At 51.0% G+C, this 20,711-nt stretch overlaps 1 protein-coding gene across 1 annotated transcript; it reads right to left on the reverse strand.

Annotated features, from left to right (window-relative positions):
- Nucleotides 1-793: 793 nt before the first annotated feature.
- On the reverse strand, nt 794-20,511 carry lamtor5 (late endosomal/lysosomal adaptor, MAPK and MTOR activator 5). The gene is made up of 4 exons (XM_038820306.1): nt 20,413-20,511; nt 16,209-16,270; nt 4,089-4,206; nt 794-1,635 (listed from the first exon to the last, which is right to left on the reverse strand). Exons 1-4 carry the CDS (start codon nt 20,445-20,447, stop codon nt 1,575-1,577), a joined length of 276 nt encoding a protein of 91 aa, XP_038676234.1. The 5' UTR covers nt 20,448-20,511; the 3' UTR covers nt 794-1,574.
- Between the last annotated feature and the right edge of the window lie 200 nt (nt 20,512-20,711).

A 20,711-nucleotide genomic window follows, 5' to 3' on the forward strand; every position in this document is an offset into this window, starting at 1 on the left:
TCTATGGCGCTGCCAGCTTTGGACAACAAGACTGACTTCTCGGCACCCGAGACATGGGTGGGACTTGGTTCAAATGATTGGGTGGTGGCCAATGAATTGGCCAAAAGGCCGTATTCCGCCTGGTAACAGGTGGCAATTGGGTCCGACCCAAGTGGAGTGGTTTTCAGAGACCCAAGGAACTCAGTGTGAATCCTGGACACTCAGGGGAAGGACCTGCTCTTCTCACCCTTTCCAGAAAGACTGACTTGCTGTATTTCTCAAACTGCAGAGACTTACAGCGAAAACTATTACAGGCTGCAAACAGAGACTGGATCAGAAAGCTTACTTTGAAGGAAGGTGTGCTTAAAGTTAACCATCTGAAACACTCTTTTTCCTTTTATTTATTATTTATAATATATATGAGGGTGAGGGCACGTCAACGTGGGGGATTAGGAATTCGATGATTGCAACCAGTTATATTTACTACATATTTCATTATAGTTCCTGTTATAAATAAAAAGTAATTGTATTTAAATTTACAAACCTGGTGACTGTAATTATTGGGCAGCTAACGGCCAGAGATTTGGGTATTTTTCTAAGAATTATTGGTTAATTCAACTGTGTTGGGTCTCTGGGTCAAGTGTAGCCGGAATTGACCGCGTACTCGCCCAGGGGGTTGTAATAGCGACCTTAAACTATAGCCAAGTTCCCCCATACAACCCTAGTGTCAACAGTCTATTCTGTTGTGTTGAAATGTGAAATGTTCATAGCAAATTCATATCGCATTCCATTCAAAAAAGTGACAACTTGGAACTTCAGCACAAGGGAAATTCTCCAAACTTTTAATAAAGTTAACAACATAAGGAAAGCAAGGGGAAACATTCATTTTTACACTTTACTCATGACCAAGGATCTCTGAAGCTCCAGCAGTCTGGAGATTAACTATCAACAGCCCCCCCTAAAATTTGAGAACTTGGCCTCAGCACAAATAAATGCCTGAAGAAATCTACCATGATTCACAGGTAGAAGGGGATAAGTTCAGGCAGTGCAACAGACATGATACCTTCAAAAGAGTGAGACAATAACTGCAAGAGTGGAGATTCCATATCGCTCGCCCTCAAGGGTAACAGGAGATGAGATGAACCCAGCAACTCAAACACCACATTTCTCCACTGGGATTTTTCAGATACTATACGGAATGTCGTTCTCTCGCTACACCTCCCGGCCCCCATTTCCACGCTGTCCCAATTAATCCAGTCTAAATCCACTTTAGACAGAGGTTGGTGCATCTGGAATCTAAATTCACTCCAGCCTTGTTAATGTTACTTCAAGGCAGCCAGGGAAAATCAAGGTTGGGAGGGAGTGAGGAATGGGAAGATACTGAGAAGTCCTCACTTTTGCTAATTCAGTTTGTGCTTAATTTCACACACATACAAATAAAATAGTTTTACTTCCCCGCCCAGCCCCAAAATGTCAATGACTCAGACATCAAACATGTCCAGAAGCTGCCTTTTGAAGGCCTGAAACACTCCCAGCAGTGGCCAACATTAATAACGCAGTGTGTCGCAAATCACAGCTCGGCTCCTCAACATCCGTTAGACTGTCATCTTATGCACAGCAATGGTGATGCCTCCATGCTTCTGGATCATGATATTCCTGCAGAGAGGATAATACTACAGAATTAGCCATTATTGAAAAGGAGCTTTACCCACACGGGTGGTCTCCTGTCTCAGATTGTCACCCGTAGCTCATACCCTCACGTCTCACACATTCAGCATCCTACACATCAGTCTGCCACTCGAGAGACTCAAGCCCATAATGTAGGCTGATGCTCCCCATTGCAGTACTGTGGAAGTGTTGCATTGTCAGATACCTCAGTTTTCAGAGGACGCATTGTGATCTCATTTGCCCTCGTAGATCAATGTAAATGCGATGAGTCGGAGAGATCTCCAGGGTGTCCTGGCCAATATTCATCCTGCAATCAACATCACAGAAACAGATTGCAGATCTGCCTTTGGGATCTTGCTAAGCAAGTTGGCTGCAAAGCATTTTGAGACATCGCCAGGATTATAAAAGGCATTAAAAAAACTCAAGCTCTTATTTTCTTCTTAGGATCAGAATCACCGATCACTCTTCCTACTACCTCCATTCATTCTCCACATTCTTGCCCTCAAGGCCCAACTTCCTCTTTCTCACCACAACCCCATCAAAAATCTCTCATTCCTCATTTTGTTTTATTCTCTCCCCTTTCAAGGCTCATTATAAAACATTTTACACCACATGGGTGTCATTTCAGATAATCTTTTAAAGATAGCTTTCAATACCTTTCTCCCGAATGCCCACTTAGGATAGGATTCTCCAATCCAGGAAGGAACAGGCAGTGTACAGAAGCAAAACTCCAGGTATCTCTGGGGCACAGGGACTGCACTACCTGAAGAAGCCACATGGTAGCCAAGCCAGTCAAACAATTGCAACCATCGGGCCCAGCCCTGTGACTCTGATCTTGGGTCAACCAGCCTGGTTTTATCAACCCACAGTCAGGCCCTTTAATCGCTTCCTTGGGTCCCAAGGCTCAGCACTCAACACTCTTAGATCAGGCACCAACTGAAGCTCTCCCTATTCCACAAACATAACTCGAAAGTGGATTGAATCCTCACAACACCCGTCCTCCCAGCCTGTCCTTAATCTTGTCCATGTCTAAATGTGGATCAGATTCACATTCATGTGGGCCAGACCAGGTAAATGTGGGCCAGACCAGGTAAATGTGGGCCAGACCAGGTAAATGTGGGCCAGACCAGGTAAATGTGGGCCAGACCAGGTAAATGTGGGCCAGACCAGGTAAATGTGGGCCAGACCAGGTGAAGGGGGAACACTGTTGGTAGGGAAGCAGGGAACAGGCCATCTGTCTGCAGGGCTCTGATTTGGCTAACTATTCACTATGGGCCTGAGTTTGACTGCAACATAGAGTCCAGCATTTCAGGACGATAACCATTGACCAAGGTCACAGGGCAGCAATTGGTCAGGCTTCCTATAGAGAAACACCAGGGAGGGCACAGGAAAGTGAGCACTGCTCCCTCTGTAATACACTCAGCATTGGATGCATATTCCCATCCTGCCTACTAGCCCACCACCTGAGCCCGGCTCCTGAGGAATGGCATATTGCATGGCGTTAAAAATTGGGGGAAATTAAGATTGAAAAACCCCCAAAGTAAAACAGGGTGTTGTTTGGAGGTATTGACATCTAGAGAAATTATGAGATGCAAACTCACCTATAGTGAAAAACAAGTTTTACATATGTGATTCAAGAAAACAATGGGATTATAGAGGTGGTAACTTCAAAGTGAAGAGATCAGGAAATAGACACATATCTGCCAAAAGCCAAATCCATAGGGTGAATAGCAAAGGAAAAGTAGCATTACTGTAGAACACTAAGGGGGAAGAGACACAGCTAACATCAGACCTGCAGGAGTTGCTGTATTGTCTCCCGAATGGAGCAGCCATTTTCTGCAATCATTTCCAGAAGTGGCCCCCTTAACCTGGGTGTGTGGTAATTATAGGCTGGATTTAGCTCATAGAGTTACTTAAATACAGGATGTTGTTTGGGGAAAAGGGGCGTCTCAGAGTTCAGGTAACTTGGGTTTGGGGACCAAGGGATAGTTTCATGTAAAATTATGTGCGTGTAGTCATCAGTATAAAGTGTCATGGTGTATTACAATCTTGACGTATTACAGTCCTTCTTGTGTGTTTTTGTCTTTCTTTTAAGTTAATAAATATTCTTTATGAATTGTTCATACAACGACTGGACTGTTCCTCACTGGGTTGTACATCGTTCCTCACATTATACCAAAAAAACATACACCGCTACAAACCGGCGTTCCAAGTTACCCTTCTGGGTTGTGGGATAGCCCAGCTTTTAACATTAGCGTGGTTCATAACAATGGGGCAACATGCTGCAGGCACACCAGTTGTAAGGGACAAAGCACAGCTAGGCTCTCTTGGGGGGGGGGGGGGGGGGGGGGGGGGGGGGTGACAAGATTCAGTTGCTTCCGAAACCACTGACTGTAAGGAACCCAGCACAAATCCCCCAAAACAACAGTTTAAATGCTCACCCGCTGTCCGACTCCAGGCAAATTACTGGCACATCTGTTGGGTCAGAGGTCAGCTTTGCTGCTTGCTGTGCGAGAACAGACACCACGCCAGCGTGCTCATCAATCAGTGACCCACGACCTACAAAACATGACATCCTTTTAAAAAAATAAACTGACTAGCACTTCCATCAAACCACATTCTTGCCCACATCCTAGCAAGTGACAGGGCATCTAGGGTACTGTCGCCAGGGAAGGAGGCTGCCATCAAGAGACTGTGATACAGGTACCAGCGGCCTGGGTGATCAACAGTATGATTCATTCTCAGCCTGTGGCTATCGCTGACCATCCCTGATTGCCCTTAACCAAGTGACTTGCTCAGGCAATTCTGAAAGCAGATTCTGTTGGGATGGATTTAAACTAAATTGGCAGGGAGCAGGGATCCTGACAAGTCGTTCAGAAGGGGGGGAAGCGGAGATGGAATTAGAAGTTAAAATTCCAGCAAGTGAGACCGAAAAGCAGCTAGATAAGAAATAAGAGAGTCTAGCAAGACTAAATGGAATATATTTTAATGCCAGGAGCCTGAGGAATAAGCCAGATGAGCTGAGGGCACAAATAAGACTGTGGGAGTATGCTACAATGGCTATGACCAAGACTTGGCTGAAAGATGGGCAGGATTGGCAGCTCAGCATTCCTGGTTATAGGGTATTCAGATGAGAGAGAGGATAAAAGGATTGGGGCCGGGGGGGGTCGCAATATTGATCAAGGAATCAATTATGGAAATGAGGAGGGATATCCTGGGAAGATCATCAAATGAGGCCAAATAGGTAGAAGTAAAAATCTCAAACGGGGCAAACACGATGGGCGTAATATTCGCAAATGAGCCCGGCAGGGGGAAGGCGCATCAACATTTTGGAGATAGTGACCATAATTCAGCTAGATTTATGATAGTTATGGAAAAGGAAAAGCCAGGAATAAAAGTTCTTAACTGGGGAAAGGAAGATAATAAACGATTTGTCCCAAGTGGACTGGGAGCAGCTACTTGCAGATGAAACTGCCAGAGCAGTGCAAGGGTGCCATGGATCAGATCATAAGAATGCAGGGCGAATATATTCCCGTAAAGACAAAGTGTGGCCAAGACCAGAGAATCCTGGATGTGAATGGACATAAAAGTCAGGATTATGAAAAAAAGAGCTTATGGCAGATACTGAGGGCTCAATACAGCAAAGTATCCAAGAGTATGAAAAGCGTGGGGGGGGAACTTAAAAAGGAAATTAGGAAAGGTTGGAGAATGCATGAAAAAGTTTTGGTGGGTAGGATGAAGGAAATCCAAAGGATTTTAAAAAACCATATAAAGAGCAAGAGAATATCTAGGAAATAGTGCCAATTAGGGACTATATAGGTAATGTGTGGGGACCAGGAAGATACGGGTACAGTTCGCAATGTTGGTCTTCACAATGTAAAAAGATGTCCTGGGTGTAGATATCAGGATGCAGGACTGTGAAGTATTAGAGAAAATTAACGTAGAGAAAGAGGAGGTATTAGCAGGTTTACCAGCCTTAAAAGTGGATAAATCTGCAGGCCTGAATGTGATGCATCTCAGGCTGTTGAGTGAGGCAAGGGGGGAGATGTCAGGTGCAGTGGCAGCAATTTTCAAATCCTCAAGCCACAGCTGATGAAGACTGCTTACATTGTTCTATTATTGGGCAGCACGGTAGCACAAGTGGATAGCACTGTGGCTTCACAGCACCAGGGTCCCAGGTCCGATTCGACACTGGGTCACTGTCTGTGCGGAGTCTACACGTTCTCCCCATGACTGCGTGGGTTTCCTCCAGGTGCTCAGATTACCTCCCACAAGCCCTGAAAGTTTAGGTAGATTGGCCATGATAAATAGCCCTTAGTGTCCAAAAAGGTTAGGTGGGGTTACTGGGTTACGGAGATAAAGGGAATGGGGGAGGCATGGGGCTTAAGTGGGTGCTCTTTCCAAGGGCAAGTGCAGACTTGATGGGCTGAATGGCCTCATTCTGCACTGCAAATTCTATGATAATTCTATGATCAAGGGCAAGTGCAGACTTGATGGGCTGAATGGCCTCATTCTGCACTGCAAATTCTATGATAATTCTATGATCACAGTACCTTCACAGGTCGCAGTAGACTAATGCAAGTCTACTTGGGACAATAAAGATTATATTATATATATTATAGCCAGGTTGTACTGCATCTGCCATGTGTTTGCCCACTCACTCAACTTGTCTAAATCACCTTGAATTTTCCTCAATTCTGCCTAGTTTTATGCCGTCAACAAACTTGGTAATGTTACATTTGGTTTCCTCATCCAGGTCATTTATACATATTGTGAACAGCTGGGGCCCAAGCACTGCTCCTTACGGTATCTCACTCGGTACTGTAGCCACCTGGGGTGGCCAGGCCCCGATTCCAAAATGGACACTTGCAAAGAGTGCAGGGGAAAATGGATAGCACTAGAAAAACAAGCAGGTGCAAGGTTTCCTGTTGATTGGAACCTGCAGAACCCAGACAGAACTGAAACTACAAGCCATTAGCATAGTAATGAGCTATCTCCGGGGACAAAAAGAAACATTGAAACAATCGGTACCAGGACAGACTTCCCGGCGCCAGTGGAAGCTAAAACAAAGGCAGGCCAACGGTTACATAGAGCCCGCCCAACGATCAGGGAACAACCCCGTTATTGGAGAGAATCGATTAATTGGTCCAATTAATTGGGTCCAAGTCCAGGGTTTGCCCAGAAGGGCGCGAAACTCTGGGGACGATAAAACAGAGTCCCCAAGGTCAGTTCGCTCTCTTGGAAGAACTCTTAGAAGCTCTTGAGAACTCTTAGCTTCTCCATCTTCACCTTGGCATTTGGCTCTCAGCGACGAGAGGCCCGCCAAGCACCAGCCAAGTAAGTCTACGGTCAACGCACGCTACGAGATAAACGCTCCTAGCTACTATTCTATACCAATTCGAAGCCAGCGGTATCAGAACCGGACAACGGCCATTGTTCCTCTGACTGAGTGGGCCACTCGAAGCTAAGTATAGGCTTTTAGTAGTAGTTGGAGTTTAGTGAATAAAGTTTATGCATGAGTAATAATTGACTGTGTGTAAATAAATGTGCATTGATTTCAAACTTACTAACGGGTGTATCGAGTCATTGATCAGTATTCGGCTTTGAACCCTGTGGTGGTATCAGAAAGATACCTGCCGACTCTTGAGCAAAGGTAATTAAAACAGAGCAAATTAAGGGAAAGCATAACGAGCAATAGTACTGCCTGCCACTCCAAAAATGACCCATTTTTCCCCCACTGTCAATCAATTCTTGAACCTTTCCAATATATCACCCCCTACGCCATGTGCTTTCATTTTGCCCACTAACCTCTTATGAGGGACCTTATCAAAAGCCTTCTGAAAGTCCAAATACACCACATCCACTGCTTCCCCTCTTCTATTTGACTGCTTACATCTTCTAAAAACTCCACTAGACTAGAATAGTCTTTCCCCCCCCCCCCCCCCCCCCCTACTGATGTCAGGGTAACTGGTCTGTAATTCCCCCTTTTTTCTGTCCCACCCTTTTCACATTTGCCACCCTCCAATCTTTAGGAATTGCTCCAGAGCCTATACAATTTTTTACGATGGCCAATGTATCCAATATTTCCAGGGCCACTTCCTTTAATACTCTGGGGTGTAGATTATCAGGCCCTGGTGATTTGTCAGCTTTTAACCCCGTTAATTTCCCCAGCACCATTTAATGCTGATTTTCTTCAATTCCGCCTTCTCACTAACCCTTAGTTCTCTAACATTTCTGGGAGGTTAATTGTGTCCTCTTTTGTGAAAACCGAACCAAAGCATATGTTCAATTCTTCTGCCATTTCTTTGTCCCCCATTATAATTTCCCTGGCATCTGACCTACATTTTTCTAAAACTAATTTTTACTAATACTTTTCTCTTCATATATTTATAGAAACTCTTATGGTCAGTTTCTATGTTCCCTGCAGTTTTATTCTCATTTAATTTTCCACTATTTTGCACTCTTTTGCTGAATTCTAAAATGCTCCCAATCCTCAAGCTTGCTGCTTTTTCTGGCATTTGTTTCCTCTTTGGATTTAATATTATCCCAAATTACTTTTGTAAGCCAGGGTTAAGCCACCTTTCCTTTACTTTTGCGCCAGACAGGAATGAATAATTGTTGCAATTCATGCATTCTTTAAATAGGAACCATTGCCTATCCACCATTAACCCTTTTAGTAATGCTCCTCTGTCTATCATTGTCAATTCGCACCTCATACCCTCAGTTCCCTTCATTTAAATTCAAGAAAGTAGTTTTGGATTAGAATACTTCATTCCCCAAGTAATGAAGAATTCTATCATATTATGGTCGCCCTTCCCCAAGCACAACATTTGTTTATTCATCCTTTCTCATTGCACAGTATCCAGTTCAGAATAGCCTGTTCTCAGGTTGGCTCCTCAGTGTATTAGTCTAAAAAGCATTACGTACGCTCTCCAGGAACAACACCACTCTGCCATTGCTAGTTTGGTTTGCTCAATCTATATGTAAATTAAAGTCACCCACGATTACAGTTGTACCCTTATTGCATGCATCTGACTTCTTTTTTAATAGCTTCCCTCACATCTCCACTACTATTTGTGGGCCTTTGGACAACCACCAAAAATGATTTCTGCCCCTTGGTGTTTCGCACCTACACCCAAACAGATTCACATTAATATTTTCCCAAGCACCAACTTTCCTCATACATCGATTTCCTCCTTTACAATGCTGCCCCACCTTCTTTCCCATCCTTCTCAAATAATGAATACCCCTGGATAGTCACTTCCATGCTTGGTAAAGCTGCAGCCATGTCTCTGTAACTGCACTTTTGTCATAGCCATTTATATCTATTTGCGCTGTTAATTTATCTGCCTTATTAAGACTGCTCCACGTATTAAGACACAAAGCCTTGTCTTTTTAATCTGCTTAGTCGTCTTAGTTTTGTTTTGTATTATGGCGCCATTTGTTTCTCGCCCTTGTTTTTTTCTGCCTTCCACTTTTGCTTCTTACATCCTACCTTTTGTTTCTACCCATGCTTCTCCCTCCTGTCTCCCTGCTCAGGTTCCCATGCCCCTGCCAGTCTAGTGTAAACTCTCTGCGACAGCATTAGCAAACTACCCCCCCTCCTCAGTACATCAGTTCCCGTCCTGCCCCGACGCAACCCATCTGGCTTGTAATAGTCCCACCTCCACCAGAACCGATCCCAATGTCCCAGGAATCAGAGTCACTCCCTCCTACACCATTTCTCCAGCTGCGCGAGTTAATCTGGTACATTAATCCTTGCTGGCACTGGTGGTAATCCTGCGATTGTACTTTGAGTTTGTACTTTTAAAATTTGTGTCCTAACTCTTTACATTCTGCTTGTAAGATCCCATCCCATTTCTTTCACATATATCGTTGCTACCAATATGCACCACGACCACTAGCTGTTCACCCTCCCATTTCAGAATTCCCTGTATCTGCTTCGAGACATCCTTGACCCTGGCACTCGGGAGGCAACACACCACCGCGGAGTCTCTTTTGCAGCTGCAAAAGTTTGTCTGTTCCCCTCGCTATTGAATTCCCCATCACTATAGCCCTGCTGTTGATCTTCCTCTCTCTTGAGCAGCAGAGCCACCCATCGAATCTTTTGAGGTGGTAACTTGGGAGAGGGGAGGGGGGTTGATGAGGGCAATGCAATTAATGTGGTCGAGATGGATTTGAGCAAGGCGTTTGATAAGGTCCCTCATGACAGACTGGTCGAGAAATTAAGAGCTAATGGGATCCGAGGCAAAATGCCACATTGTATCCAAAATTGGCTGAGGGGCAGGAAGCGGGGGGAGGTTTGAGAGACTGTTAAGTTTTTTTCCTCACTGAGGTTCCACAGGGTTCGGTGCTGGGCCCCTTCTATTTGTGGTGGACATTAACGATGTGGACTTATGATCAAGAAGTTTGTTGATGACATGGATAATGGTGGGGTGGTAAACAGTGAGGAGGATAGTCGCAGACTGTAGGAGGATATTAATGGACTGGTCTGGTGGGTAGAGCAGTGGAAAGTGGAATTCGACCTGGAAACATGCGAGTAATGCACTTGAGGTGGGCTAACAAAGCAAAGGATTACACCGTGAATGGTGGGATCCTGGAAAGTACTGAAGATCAAAGGGAGCTGGGGGGGGTCTGAGCTATGAGGAAAGGTTGACTAGGTTGGAGCTGTTTTCCTTGGAGAAGCGAAGAATGAGAAAGGACCTGATAGAGGTGGAGAAAATTATGTGGAACACGATAGGGTGGACAGGAAGGCACTTTTTCCATTAGTAGAGGGGTCAATAACCAGGGGGCAAGATTTAAGGTTAAGTAGAAGAAGGCTAAGAGGAGAAACTTTCTCATTCAAGGAGTGGTGGGAGTCTGGAACTCACTGCCTGAAAGGGTGGTTGAGTCAGAAACTCTCATTAAGAGTTTGTTTTAGATAATCACTTGCGCTGCCATAACCTCCAGGGCTATGGGCCAAGTGCTGCAAAATGGGATTAATTGATGTTAAAGGGGGCTGGTTTAGCACACTGGGCTAAATCGCTGGCTTTTAAAGCAGACCAGGGCAGACCAGCAGCACGGTTCAATTCCTGTACCAGCCTCCCCGAACAGACGCCGGAATGTGGCGACTAGGGGCTTTTCACAGTAACTTCATTGAAGCCTACTCGTGACAATAAGCGATTTTCATGTTTCATAATGTAGTCAGATCTTTGTTGACTGGCGTGGACACGATGGGCCGAATGGGCCTCCTTCAATGCTGTAAACATCTATGGAGGCATTTAAGATTCAACTGCATTGCTGTAGGAACTGAGTCAGATATTGACCCAGACTGTATAAAGATGGCAGGTTCTCTTTCCAAAGGGGCTATCAGGGGCGACAATGGGATGGCGACACGGTCATGACATCCTTCTCATTCGAGGAACCAATCTAGTGAACCCTCACTGCACTGCCCCCAATGCAAGTTTATCCTTTCTTAAACATGGAGAACTGAAACTGCCTGCAGTATTCCAGCCGTGTTCTCACTAAAGTCCTGTACAACTGTAGTATCCTATTCTCATCATACTGTTACTCCTTTTCTCCACAATTATTGAAGAACCGAAAAACTAAAGTGAGCATCGGTCCCTTAAGAGGGTGAGGCTGAGGAACTAATAATAGGAAACAAGAAAATGACAGAAGTCTTTTTGTGTTTTCTCTATAGAGGACACAAAAAAAACCCCATGAATACTTGAACATTGATAGATAAAAGAAAGGAACTTAAAACAATCACTCAGGAAAAAGTACTGAGAAAAATATTCAGACTAAAAGCTGACATGTCCTCTGGACCTGATGGCCTGCATCCTATGGTCTTAAAATAAGTGGCTGCAGAGAGATTAGATCCATGGGTTAGAATCTTTCAAAATTCCATAGATTCTGGAAGGAAAATAGATTGGAAAATCGCAAATTCAAAGTGGGGCAGGGGAGACACAAAAAGCAGGAAACTATAGACTAGTTAAGTCTAAAGTCTATCATTGGGAAAATGCTAGATTTCATTATTGGGGTGGTAACAGAAGGACGTTTAGAAAATCACACCACAATCAGGCACTGTCAACATGGTTTTGTGAAAGGAAAATCGTGAAAGAGTTAATTGAGGAATAAGGAGCAAGGTGGATAAAGGGGAACCTGTTGGTGTGATATACTCGGATTTCCAAAAGGCATTCGATAAGAAACCAAAGGTTACTACACAAAATAGGAGCTCCTGGGGTAGGGCTACGATATTAACACAGAGGACTGGTTAGCCCAGGGGTGGGCAAACTACGGCCCGCCAAAGGTATTTCTGCGGCCCTCCAAGTCATTAAAAAAAAAAAAAAAAAAAAATTATTTTTTTAAGGTTAATTGGGGGGGCTGTTGGGTTACTTACTGGTATAGGGTGGATACGTTGACTTGAGTAGGATGATCATTGCTCGGCACAACGTCGAGGGCCGAAGGGCCTGTTCTGTGCTGTACTGTTCTATGTTCTATATGAGGCACCCAGAATCATAACCGGGTGAAGTAATTATTTTACTTAATATACTATGCGGCCCTTTGTGAATTGTGAATTTCTGAATGTGGCCCTTGCACGGAAAAGTTTGCCCACCCCTGGGTTAGCCATTCGGAAGCAAAGAGTAGGGATAAGAGGGTCACTTTTAGGTTCACAAACTGTCACAAGTAGAGTGCCACACAGATGGGTGGTGGGGACTCCGTTATTTATGATCTATATTAATGACTTGGATGACGGGACTGAATATGTAGGGCTGCTGCATTTGTTGATGACAAAGTTGGTAAGAATGTGCTGAGGATACAGAGTATATGATGTGATTTTGACAGGTTAAGCAAGTGGGCAGAAATTTGGCAGATGTTATATAACGTTGGAAAATATGAACTTGTCCACGCTGGTATGTAGAAGAGAAAAGCAGCAAATTATCTAAATGGGGTGGGATTGCACAGTTCTGAGGTACAGAGGGATCTGGGTGTCCTAGTGCATGAATCACAAGAGGTCAGTTTGCAGATACAGCAAATGGAATGTTTGTGTTTCTTGCAAGGGGAATGGTATATAAAAGTAGGGGTGTTTTCCTGTAGGTATAAGATCTTAGTTAGATGGTGTCTGGAATATTGCGCAGTTTTGGTCTGAAGGTAGGATTGCTTTAGAAGCAGTTCAGGGAAGGTTCACTTGACCGATTCCTGGGATGAGGATGTTACCTTTTGAGGAAAGGCTGGGCCTATGTACATTGGAGTTCAGAAGAATGAGAGATGATCTCATTGAAACATACAAGATCCTGAGGGGGCTTGACAGAGTGGATGCTGAGAGGATGTTTCACCCTGTGAGAGTGACTAGAAGAGGCGATAGGGCGGGGGAGTGGGCCTAGGTAGGGTGCTCTTTTGGAGAGCAGGTGCAGACTCAATGGGCCGAATGGCCATCTTCTGCATTGTAGGGATTCTGTGGACTATTCTCACTCCAGAATCTCCTATTCTTGTGTTGGATACTCCAATTCCCCTTGCTCTGAAGGCCAACAAGGCACTATACTTATATATGCTAACTTTGTTCCTTAACGGGTCCCGTCCCTCTGAACTTCAGCATTTACCAATGTTATGCCTCCAAAAAAAACATTTTTATTACTACCAAAGTGAATACCTCCACCTTCCCCACATTACACTTGTGTCAACTTGACACCCACTCATGTAACACGTCTATATCTTTGCATCCTGCATTCCCACTTAACTTTTTAAAATTAATTTACAGGATGTGGATGTCACTGGCTATTTCAGTGTTTATTGCCCTTCAGAAGGTGGTAGTGAGCTGCCTTCTTGAATCGCTGCAGTCCTGAGGTGTAGGTACACCCAGTGCTGTTAGCGAGGGAGTTTCAAGATTTTGACCCAGCGACAGTAAAGAAATGACGATATATTTCCAAGTCAGGATGGTGAGTGCCTTGGAGGGGAACGTCCAGGTGTTGGTGTTCCTATGTGTCTGCTGCCCTTGTTCTTCAATATGGTAGCAGCTATGGGTTTGGAAGGTGCTGCCTAAAGAACCCTAGTGAGTTTCTGTACTGCATTTTGGAAATGGTACACGCTGCCGCTATTGTGCGTTGGTGGTGGAGGGATTGAATGTTTAAGTTGGTAGATGGGGTGTTGATCAAGCAGACTGCTTTATCCTGGATGGTGTTGAGTGTTGTTGGAGCTGCATGCATCCAGACAAGTGGCAGATATTCCATTAACTCCTGACTTGTGTCTTGTAGACGGTGCACGGCTTTTGGGGAGTCAGGGGGTGAGTTACTTTGAGCAGGATTCCTAGTCTCGGACATGCTCTTGTAGCCACAGTATTTATATGGCTAGTCCAGTTCAGTTTCTGATCAATGATAACACCCCAAAGTGTTGACAGTGAGGGTTTTGGCAATGGTAATGGCATTGAATGTCAAAGGGAGATGGTTGGATTCTCTCATGTTGGAGGTGGTCATTGCTTGGCACTTGCATGGTACGAATGTAACTTGTCACTTGTCAGCTTAAGCCTGGTTATTGTCCAGGTCTTGCTGCATATGGACATGGACTGCTTCAGTATAAGGCACCATGAATGGTGCTGAACATTAGCGAACATCCCCGCTTTTGATACTATGACGGAAGATCATTGGTCAAGCAGCTGAAGATGGTTGGGCCCAGGACACCACCGAGGAATTCCTGCAGTGATGTTCTGGAACTGAGGTGATTGACCTCCAACCACCACAACCATCTTCCTTTTCGGCCAGTATGACTCCCATCCAATATAGAGATTTTCATAGACTCCAGTTTTGCAAGGGCTCCTTGATGCCACACTCGGTCAAATGCTGCCTTGACGTCAAGGACAGTCATTCTCACCTCTTTCATTCAATGTTTAATTGGCCAGGTTGAATTTGTCCTTTTTCTTATGTACACGACACATTTGGGCAATTTTCCACACTGTCAGATAGATGCCAGTGTTGTAGCTGTACTGGAACAGCTTGGCTAGGGGAGCAGAAAGTTCTGGAGTACAAGTCTTCCATTCTATTGTCGGAATATTGTTCGGACTCAGCCTTTGCCGTATCCAGTACCTACAGCTGTTTCTCAATATCACATAGAGTGAATCGAATTGCCTGAGGACTGGCAACTGTGATGCCGGGGTCCTCCGGAGGAAGCCACGATGGCTCAAAATTGTTGCGAATGTTTCAGTCTTATCCATAAAATCCCTGCAGTGCATCAAGTCTGCACCAACTCTCTGAAAGAGCAGTTGACCCAGGCCCACTCCCCCACCCTAGCCTCGCAACCCCATGCACTGATCATGGCCAATCCACCCAAACTACACATCTATGGCATTGACGTACCCCCACATTATTGGGGATGGGGATATTTATGAAGCCTCCTCCTCACCATTCATGATCCGTTGGCTGTGGGATCACTTGACCCTATTACTTGCGGCTTCTGCTGTTTGGCACACAAGCAGCCCCGTATTGCAGCTTCCCCAGTTTAGCACCTCGGGCGGGATTCTCCGACCCCCTGCCGGGTCGGAGAATCGTCGGGAGCCGGCGTCCATCCCGCCCCTGCCGTGTCCCGAAGTCTCTGGCACCGGAGATTCGGCGGGGACAGGAATCGCGCCGCGCCGGACCCCCCCGGCGATTCTCCGGCCCGTGATGGGCCGAAGTCCCACCGCTGTAATGCCGGTCCCGCCGGCGTGGATCAAGCCACCTACCTTACCGGCGGGACCAGGCGGCGCGAGTGGGCTCCGGGGGGAGGGCGCGGGGCGATCTGGCCCCGGGGGGTGCCCCCACGGTGGCCTGGCCCCCGAACGGGGACCACCGATCGGTAGGCGGACCTGTGCCGTGTGGGCACTCTTTTCTACCACCTTCGCCATGGTCTTCCCGATGGCGGAGGCGGAAGTGACCCCCTCCCCTGCGCATACGCGGGGATGACGTCAGCAGCCGATGACGCTCTGGCGCACGCGCGGACTTCCGCCGGCCGGCGAAGTCCCTTCGGCCCTGGCTGGCATGCCGCCAAAGGCCGTTCCCGCCAGTCGGCGGAGCGCCAACCACTCTGGCGCGGGCCTAGCCCCTCAATCTTAGGGCTTGGCTCCTAAAGGTGTGGAGACTTCCGCACCTTTAGGGCGGCCCGATGCCTGAGTGGTTCACGCCACTCCATCACGCCGGGACCACCCGCCCCGCGGGTAGGGGAGAATCCCAGCCCTCATCTTTAGGAATGCCTGGTGTTTCTCCTGGCATAATCTCCCACGAGGTTAGATTGTGGTTGTGTACAACTCTACTGCTGCGGATGTCCCTCAGTGCCTTGATGCACAATCTCGAGTTAATAGATCTGTACAAAGTCTATCCCTTCTAGCAAGGTGGTGGTAACACACAACACGACGGAGGATGTCGTCAATGTGAGGACAGCACTTTGGATGCATCTGTGGCTCTCAGATCAGGTTTGGGACGGGGAAAAGACACAATTCTGGGGACGGGGAAAAGACACAATTCTGGGGACGGGGAAAAGTCACAATTCTGGGGACGACGCTACGCAGTTCACACAATCATTGTGACAGCAGCAACTGGTCATAGCTGAATACTCACAGCCGAGGTTGAGGCCTTGCTCATCAGCACAGAGCACGCCAATAATGGCAGGATTCTTCATCCTGTGGGAACAAAGGCCACAGATCAACACTGACAACTAATAGAGACTGGGGGGGGGGGGGAAGAGAGAAGAGTCCCTCGAACTTCCCCTCTTTAACCCCAATGCTTCCCTCCTTCTGCCCTAACAGCAGCCCGAGCGTTCACATTGCTCCCCCGTTTCTCTCTCCCCTCCACCCTCTCCCTCACTCCCCTCGCCCCCCCACACTCCTCTCTCTCCTCGCCGCCCCCCACACTCCTCTCTCTCCTCGCCGCCCCCCGCACTCCTCTCTCCTCTCGCCCCCCCTCTCTCTCCGCTTGCCCCCCCACACTCTTCCTCCCCTTGCCCCCCACTCTCCCTCCCCTTGCCCCCACACACTCTCCCTCCCCTCGCCCCCCACACACTCTCCCTCCCCTCGCCCCCCCCAAACTCTCCCTCCCCTCGCCCCCCCCAAACTCTCCCTCCCCTCGCCCCCAAACTCTCCCTCCCCTCGCCCCCCAAACTCTTCCTCCCCTCGCCCCCCCCAAACTCTCCCCTCGCCCCCCACTCTCTCCCTTTGCCCCCCCACACTCTCTCCCCTCGCCCCCCCCACACTCTCTCCCCTTGCCCCCCTCTCCCCTCGCCACCCCCTTTCTCTCCCCTCGCCCCCCACTCTCTCTCCCTGCCCCCCTCTCTCTCCTCGCCGCCCCCCCGCACTCCTCTCTCCCCCCCACTCTCTCTCCCCTCCCACTCGACTCCCTCTCACCCCTCGCCCCCCCCACTCTCTCTCCTCGCCCCCCACTCTCTCCCCTCGGCCCCCCCCACTCTCTCTCACCTCGGCCCCCCCCACTCTCTCTCCCCTCGGCCCCCCCCACTCTCCTCTCACCTCGGCCCCCCCCCACTCTCCTCTCCCCTCGGCCCCCCCCCACTCTCTCTCCCCTCGCCCCCCCACTCTCTCTCCCCTCGGCCCCCCCACTCTCTCTCCCCTCGGCCCCCCCCCCACTCTCTCTCCCCTCGCCCCCCCCCCTCTCTCTCCCCTCGACCCCCCACTCTCTCTCTCCCCCACTCTCTCTCTCCCCCCTCGCCCGCCCCCCACTCTCTCTCTCCCCTCGACCCCCCACTCTCTCTCTCCCCTCGCCCCCCCACTCTCTCTCCCCCTCGCCCCCCCACTCTCTCTCCCCTCGCCCCCCACTCTCTCTCTCTCCCCTCGCCCCCCTCACTCTCTCTCTCCCCTCGCCCCCCCACTCTCTCTCTCCCCTCGTCCCCCCCACTCTCCTCTCTCCTCCCTCCCCCCCCACTCTCTCTCTCTCTCTCCCCTCGCCGTCTCTCTCTCTCCCCTCGCCCCTCTCTCTCTCTCCCCTCGCCCCCCCACTCTCTCTCTCCCCTCACCCCCCCACTCTCTCTCTCTCTCCACCGCCCCCCCCCACTCTCTCTCTCTCTCCCCTCGCCCCCCCACTCTCTCTCTCTCTCTCTCCCCCCTCGCCCCCCCCACTCTCTCTCTCTCTCTCCCCCACTCTCTCATCCCCCCGCTCTCTCTCTCCCCTCGCCCCCCCACTCTCTCTCTCCCCCAGCCCCCCCACTCTCTCTCTCTCCCCCAGCCCCCCCCACTCTCTCTCCCCCACTCTCTCTCTACTCCCTCGCCCGCCCCCCCACTCTGTCTCTCCCCTCGCCCCCCCACTCTCTCTCCCCTCGCCCACCCACTCTCTCTCTCCCCCTCGCCCCCCCACTCTCTCTCCCCTCGCCCCCCCCACTCTCTCTCTCCCCCCCCAATCTCTCTCTCCCCTCGCCCCCCCCACTCTCTCTCTCTCCCCTCGCCCCCCCACTCTCTCTCTCTCCCCTCGCCCCCCCCACTCTCTCTCTCTCCCCTCGCCCCCCCACTCTCTCTCTCTCCTCCCCTCGCCCCCCCCACTCTCTCTCTCTCCCCTCGCCCCCCCACACTCTCTCTCCCCTCGCCCCCCCCACACTCTCTCTCTCTCCCCTCGCCCGCCCCACTCTCTCTCTCTCTCCCCTCACCCCCCCCACTCTCTCTCTCTCTCCCCTCACCCCCCCACTCTCTCTCTCTCTCCCCTCCGCCCCCCCCACTCTCTCTCTCTCCCCCCCCCACTCTCTCTCCCCCCCCCCACTCTCTCTCTCCCCCCCCCACTCTCTCTCTCCCCCCCCCACTCTCTCTCCCCCCCACTCTCTCTCTCTCCCCCCCACTCTCTCTCTCTCCCCCCCACTCTCCTCTCTCCCCCCACTCTCTCTCTCCCCCCCACTCTCTCTCTCCTCCCCCACTCTCTCTCTCTCTCCCCCCACTCTCTCTCTCTCTCCCCCCCACTCTCTCTCTCTCTCCCCTCGCCCCCCCACTCTCTCTCTCTCCTCCCCTCGCCCCCCCACTCTCTCTCTCTCTCTCTCCCCTCGCCCCCCCCACTCTCTCTCTCTCTCCCCTCGCCCCCCCCTCTCTCTCTCTCCCTCGCCCCCCCCACTCTCTCTCTCTCTCCCCTCGCGCCCCCCACTCTCTCTCTCTCTCTCCCCTCGCCCCCCACTCTCTCTCTCCCCTCGCCCCCCACCTCCTCTCCATCCCCTCGCCCCCCCCACTCTCTCTCTCCCCCTCGCCCCCCCACTCTCTCTCTCTCTCTCCCCTCGCTCCCCCCCACTCTCTCTCTCTCTCCTCCTCGCCCCCCCCACTCTCTCTCTATCCCCTCGCCCCCCCACTCTCCTCTCTCCCCCCCCCCCCCACTCTCTCTCTCCCCTCGCCCCCCACTCTCTCTCTCTCTCTCTCTCCCCCTCGCCCCCCCCACTCTCTCTCTCTCCTCTCGCCCCCCCACTCTCTCTCTCTCCCCTCGCCCCCCCCACTCTCCTCTCTCTCTCCCCTCGCCCCCCCACTCTCTCTCTCTCCCCCGCCCCCCCACTCTCTCTCCCCCCCCGCCCCCCCCTCTCTCTCTCCCCCCTGCCCCCCCACTCTCTCTCTCCCCTCGCCCCCCCCACTCTCTCTCTCCCCTCGCCCCCCCCACTCTCTCTCTCCCCCCTCGCCCGCCCCCCCTCTCTCTCCCTCGCCCCCCCCCACTCTCTCTCCCCTCACCCCCCCACTCTCTCTCTCCCCTCCCCCCCCCCCACTCTCTCTCTTCCCTCGCCCCCCACTCTCTCTCTCCCCTCGCCCCCCCCCCTCTCTCTCTCCCCTCGCCCCCCACTCTCTCTCTCTCCCCTCGCCCCCCCACTCTCTCTCTCTCCCCTCGCCCCCCCCTCTCGCTCTCTCTCCCCTCGCCCCCCCTCTCTCTCTCCCCTCGCCCCCCCCATTCTCTCTCTCTCCCCTCGCCCCCCCCCCACTCTCTCCCTCCCCCCCGCCCCCCCACTCTCTCTCCCCTCGCCCCCCCACACACTCTCTCCCCTCGCCCCCCCACTCTCTCTCTCTCTCCCCTCGCCCCCCCCACTCTCTCTCTCTCTTCCCCTCCCCCCCCACTCACTCTCTCTCTCTCCCCTCGCCCCCCCCACTCTCTCTCTCTCTCCTCCCCTCGCCCCCCCAATCTCTCTCTCCCCTCGCCCCCCCCCCCCCTCTCTCTCTCTCTCTCCTCTCCCCTCGCCCCCCCCCACTCTCTCTCTCTCCCCTCGCCCCCCCACTCTCTCTCTCTCCCCTCCCCTCGCCCCCCCACTCTCCTCTCTCTCTTCCCCTCGCCCCCCCCACTCTCTCTCTCTCTCCCCTCGCCCCCCCCTCTCTCTCTCTCTCTCTCCCCTCGCCCCCCCACTCTCTCTCTCTCTCCCCCGCCCCCCCCCACTCTCTCTCTCTCTCTCTCCCCTCGCCCCCCCACTCTCTCTCCCTCCTGGCCCCCCCACTCTCCTCTCTCCCCTCCCTCGCCCCCCCCCCACTCTCTCTCTCTCTCCCCCCCACTCTCTCTCTCTCCCCTCGCCCCCCCACTCTCTCTCTCTCCCCCCCTCGCCCCCCCCACACTCTCTCTCTCTCCCCCCGCCCCCCACTCTCTCTCTCTCCCCTCGCCCCCCCCACTCTCTCTCTCTCCCCTCGCCCCCCCCCACTCTCTCTCTCCCCTCGCCCCCCCCCCCACTCTCACTCTCTCTCCCCTCACCCCCCCCCACTCTCTCTCTCTCTCCCCTCGCCCCCCCACTCACTCTCTCTCTCCCCCCCACTCTCTCTCCCCTCCCCCCCCCTCTCTCTCTCTCTCTCTCTCTCTCCCCCCCCTCGGCCCCCTCTCTCACGTTTCTCTCAGCTGAGTTTCTAAAACCGCCTCCATTCTCTGCTCCACATCCGGGCTCTCGCGACTTCTGGTCACATGATTCAAGCTCCAGGTCACGTGACTGGGCAGTGTCCAATCGGAGTGTGGGGGGCGGCGCTAATACAGAAGCTGTTCCGTCCTCTTCCCTTCCTCCCTATTCCCTCCTCACTCCCTCCTTCCTTACTCCCTATCCCCTCATTCCATCCTTTCTTTCCTATTCCCTTCTTTCTCCTCCTCCCCATTCCCTCCTCCCTCCCTATCCCCTCATTCCCTCCCTATCCC

The sequence above is a fragment of the Scyliorhinus canicula genome, chromosome 15 (genome assembly GCF_902713615.1).
Source record: "Scyliorhinus canicula chromosome 15, sScyCan1.1, whole genome shotgun sequence".
NCBI lineage: Eukaryota > Metazoa > Chordata > Chondrichthyes > Carcharhiniformes > Scyliorhinidae > Scyliorhinus > Scyliorhinus canicula.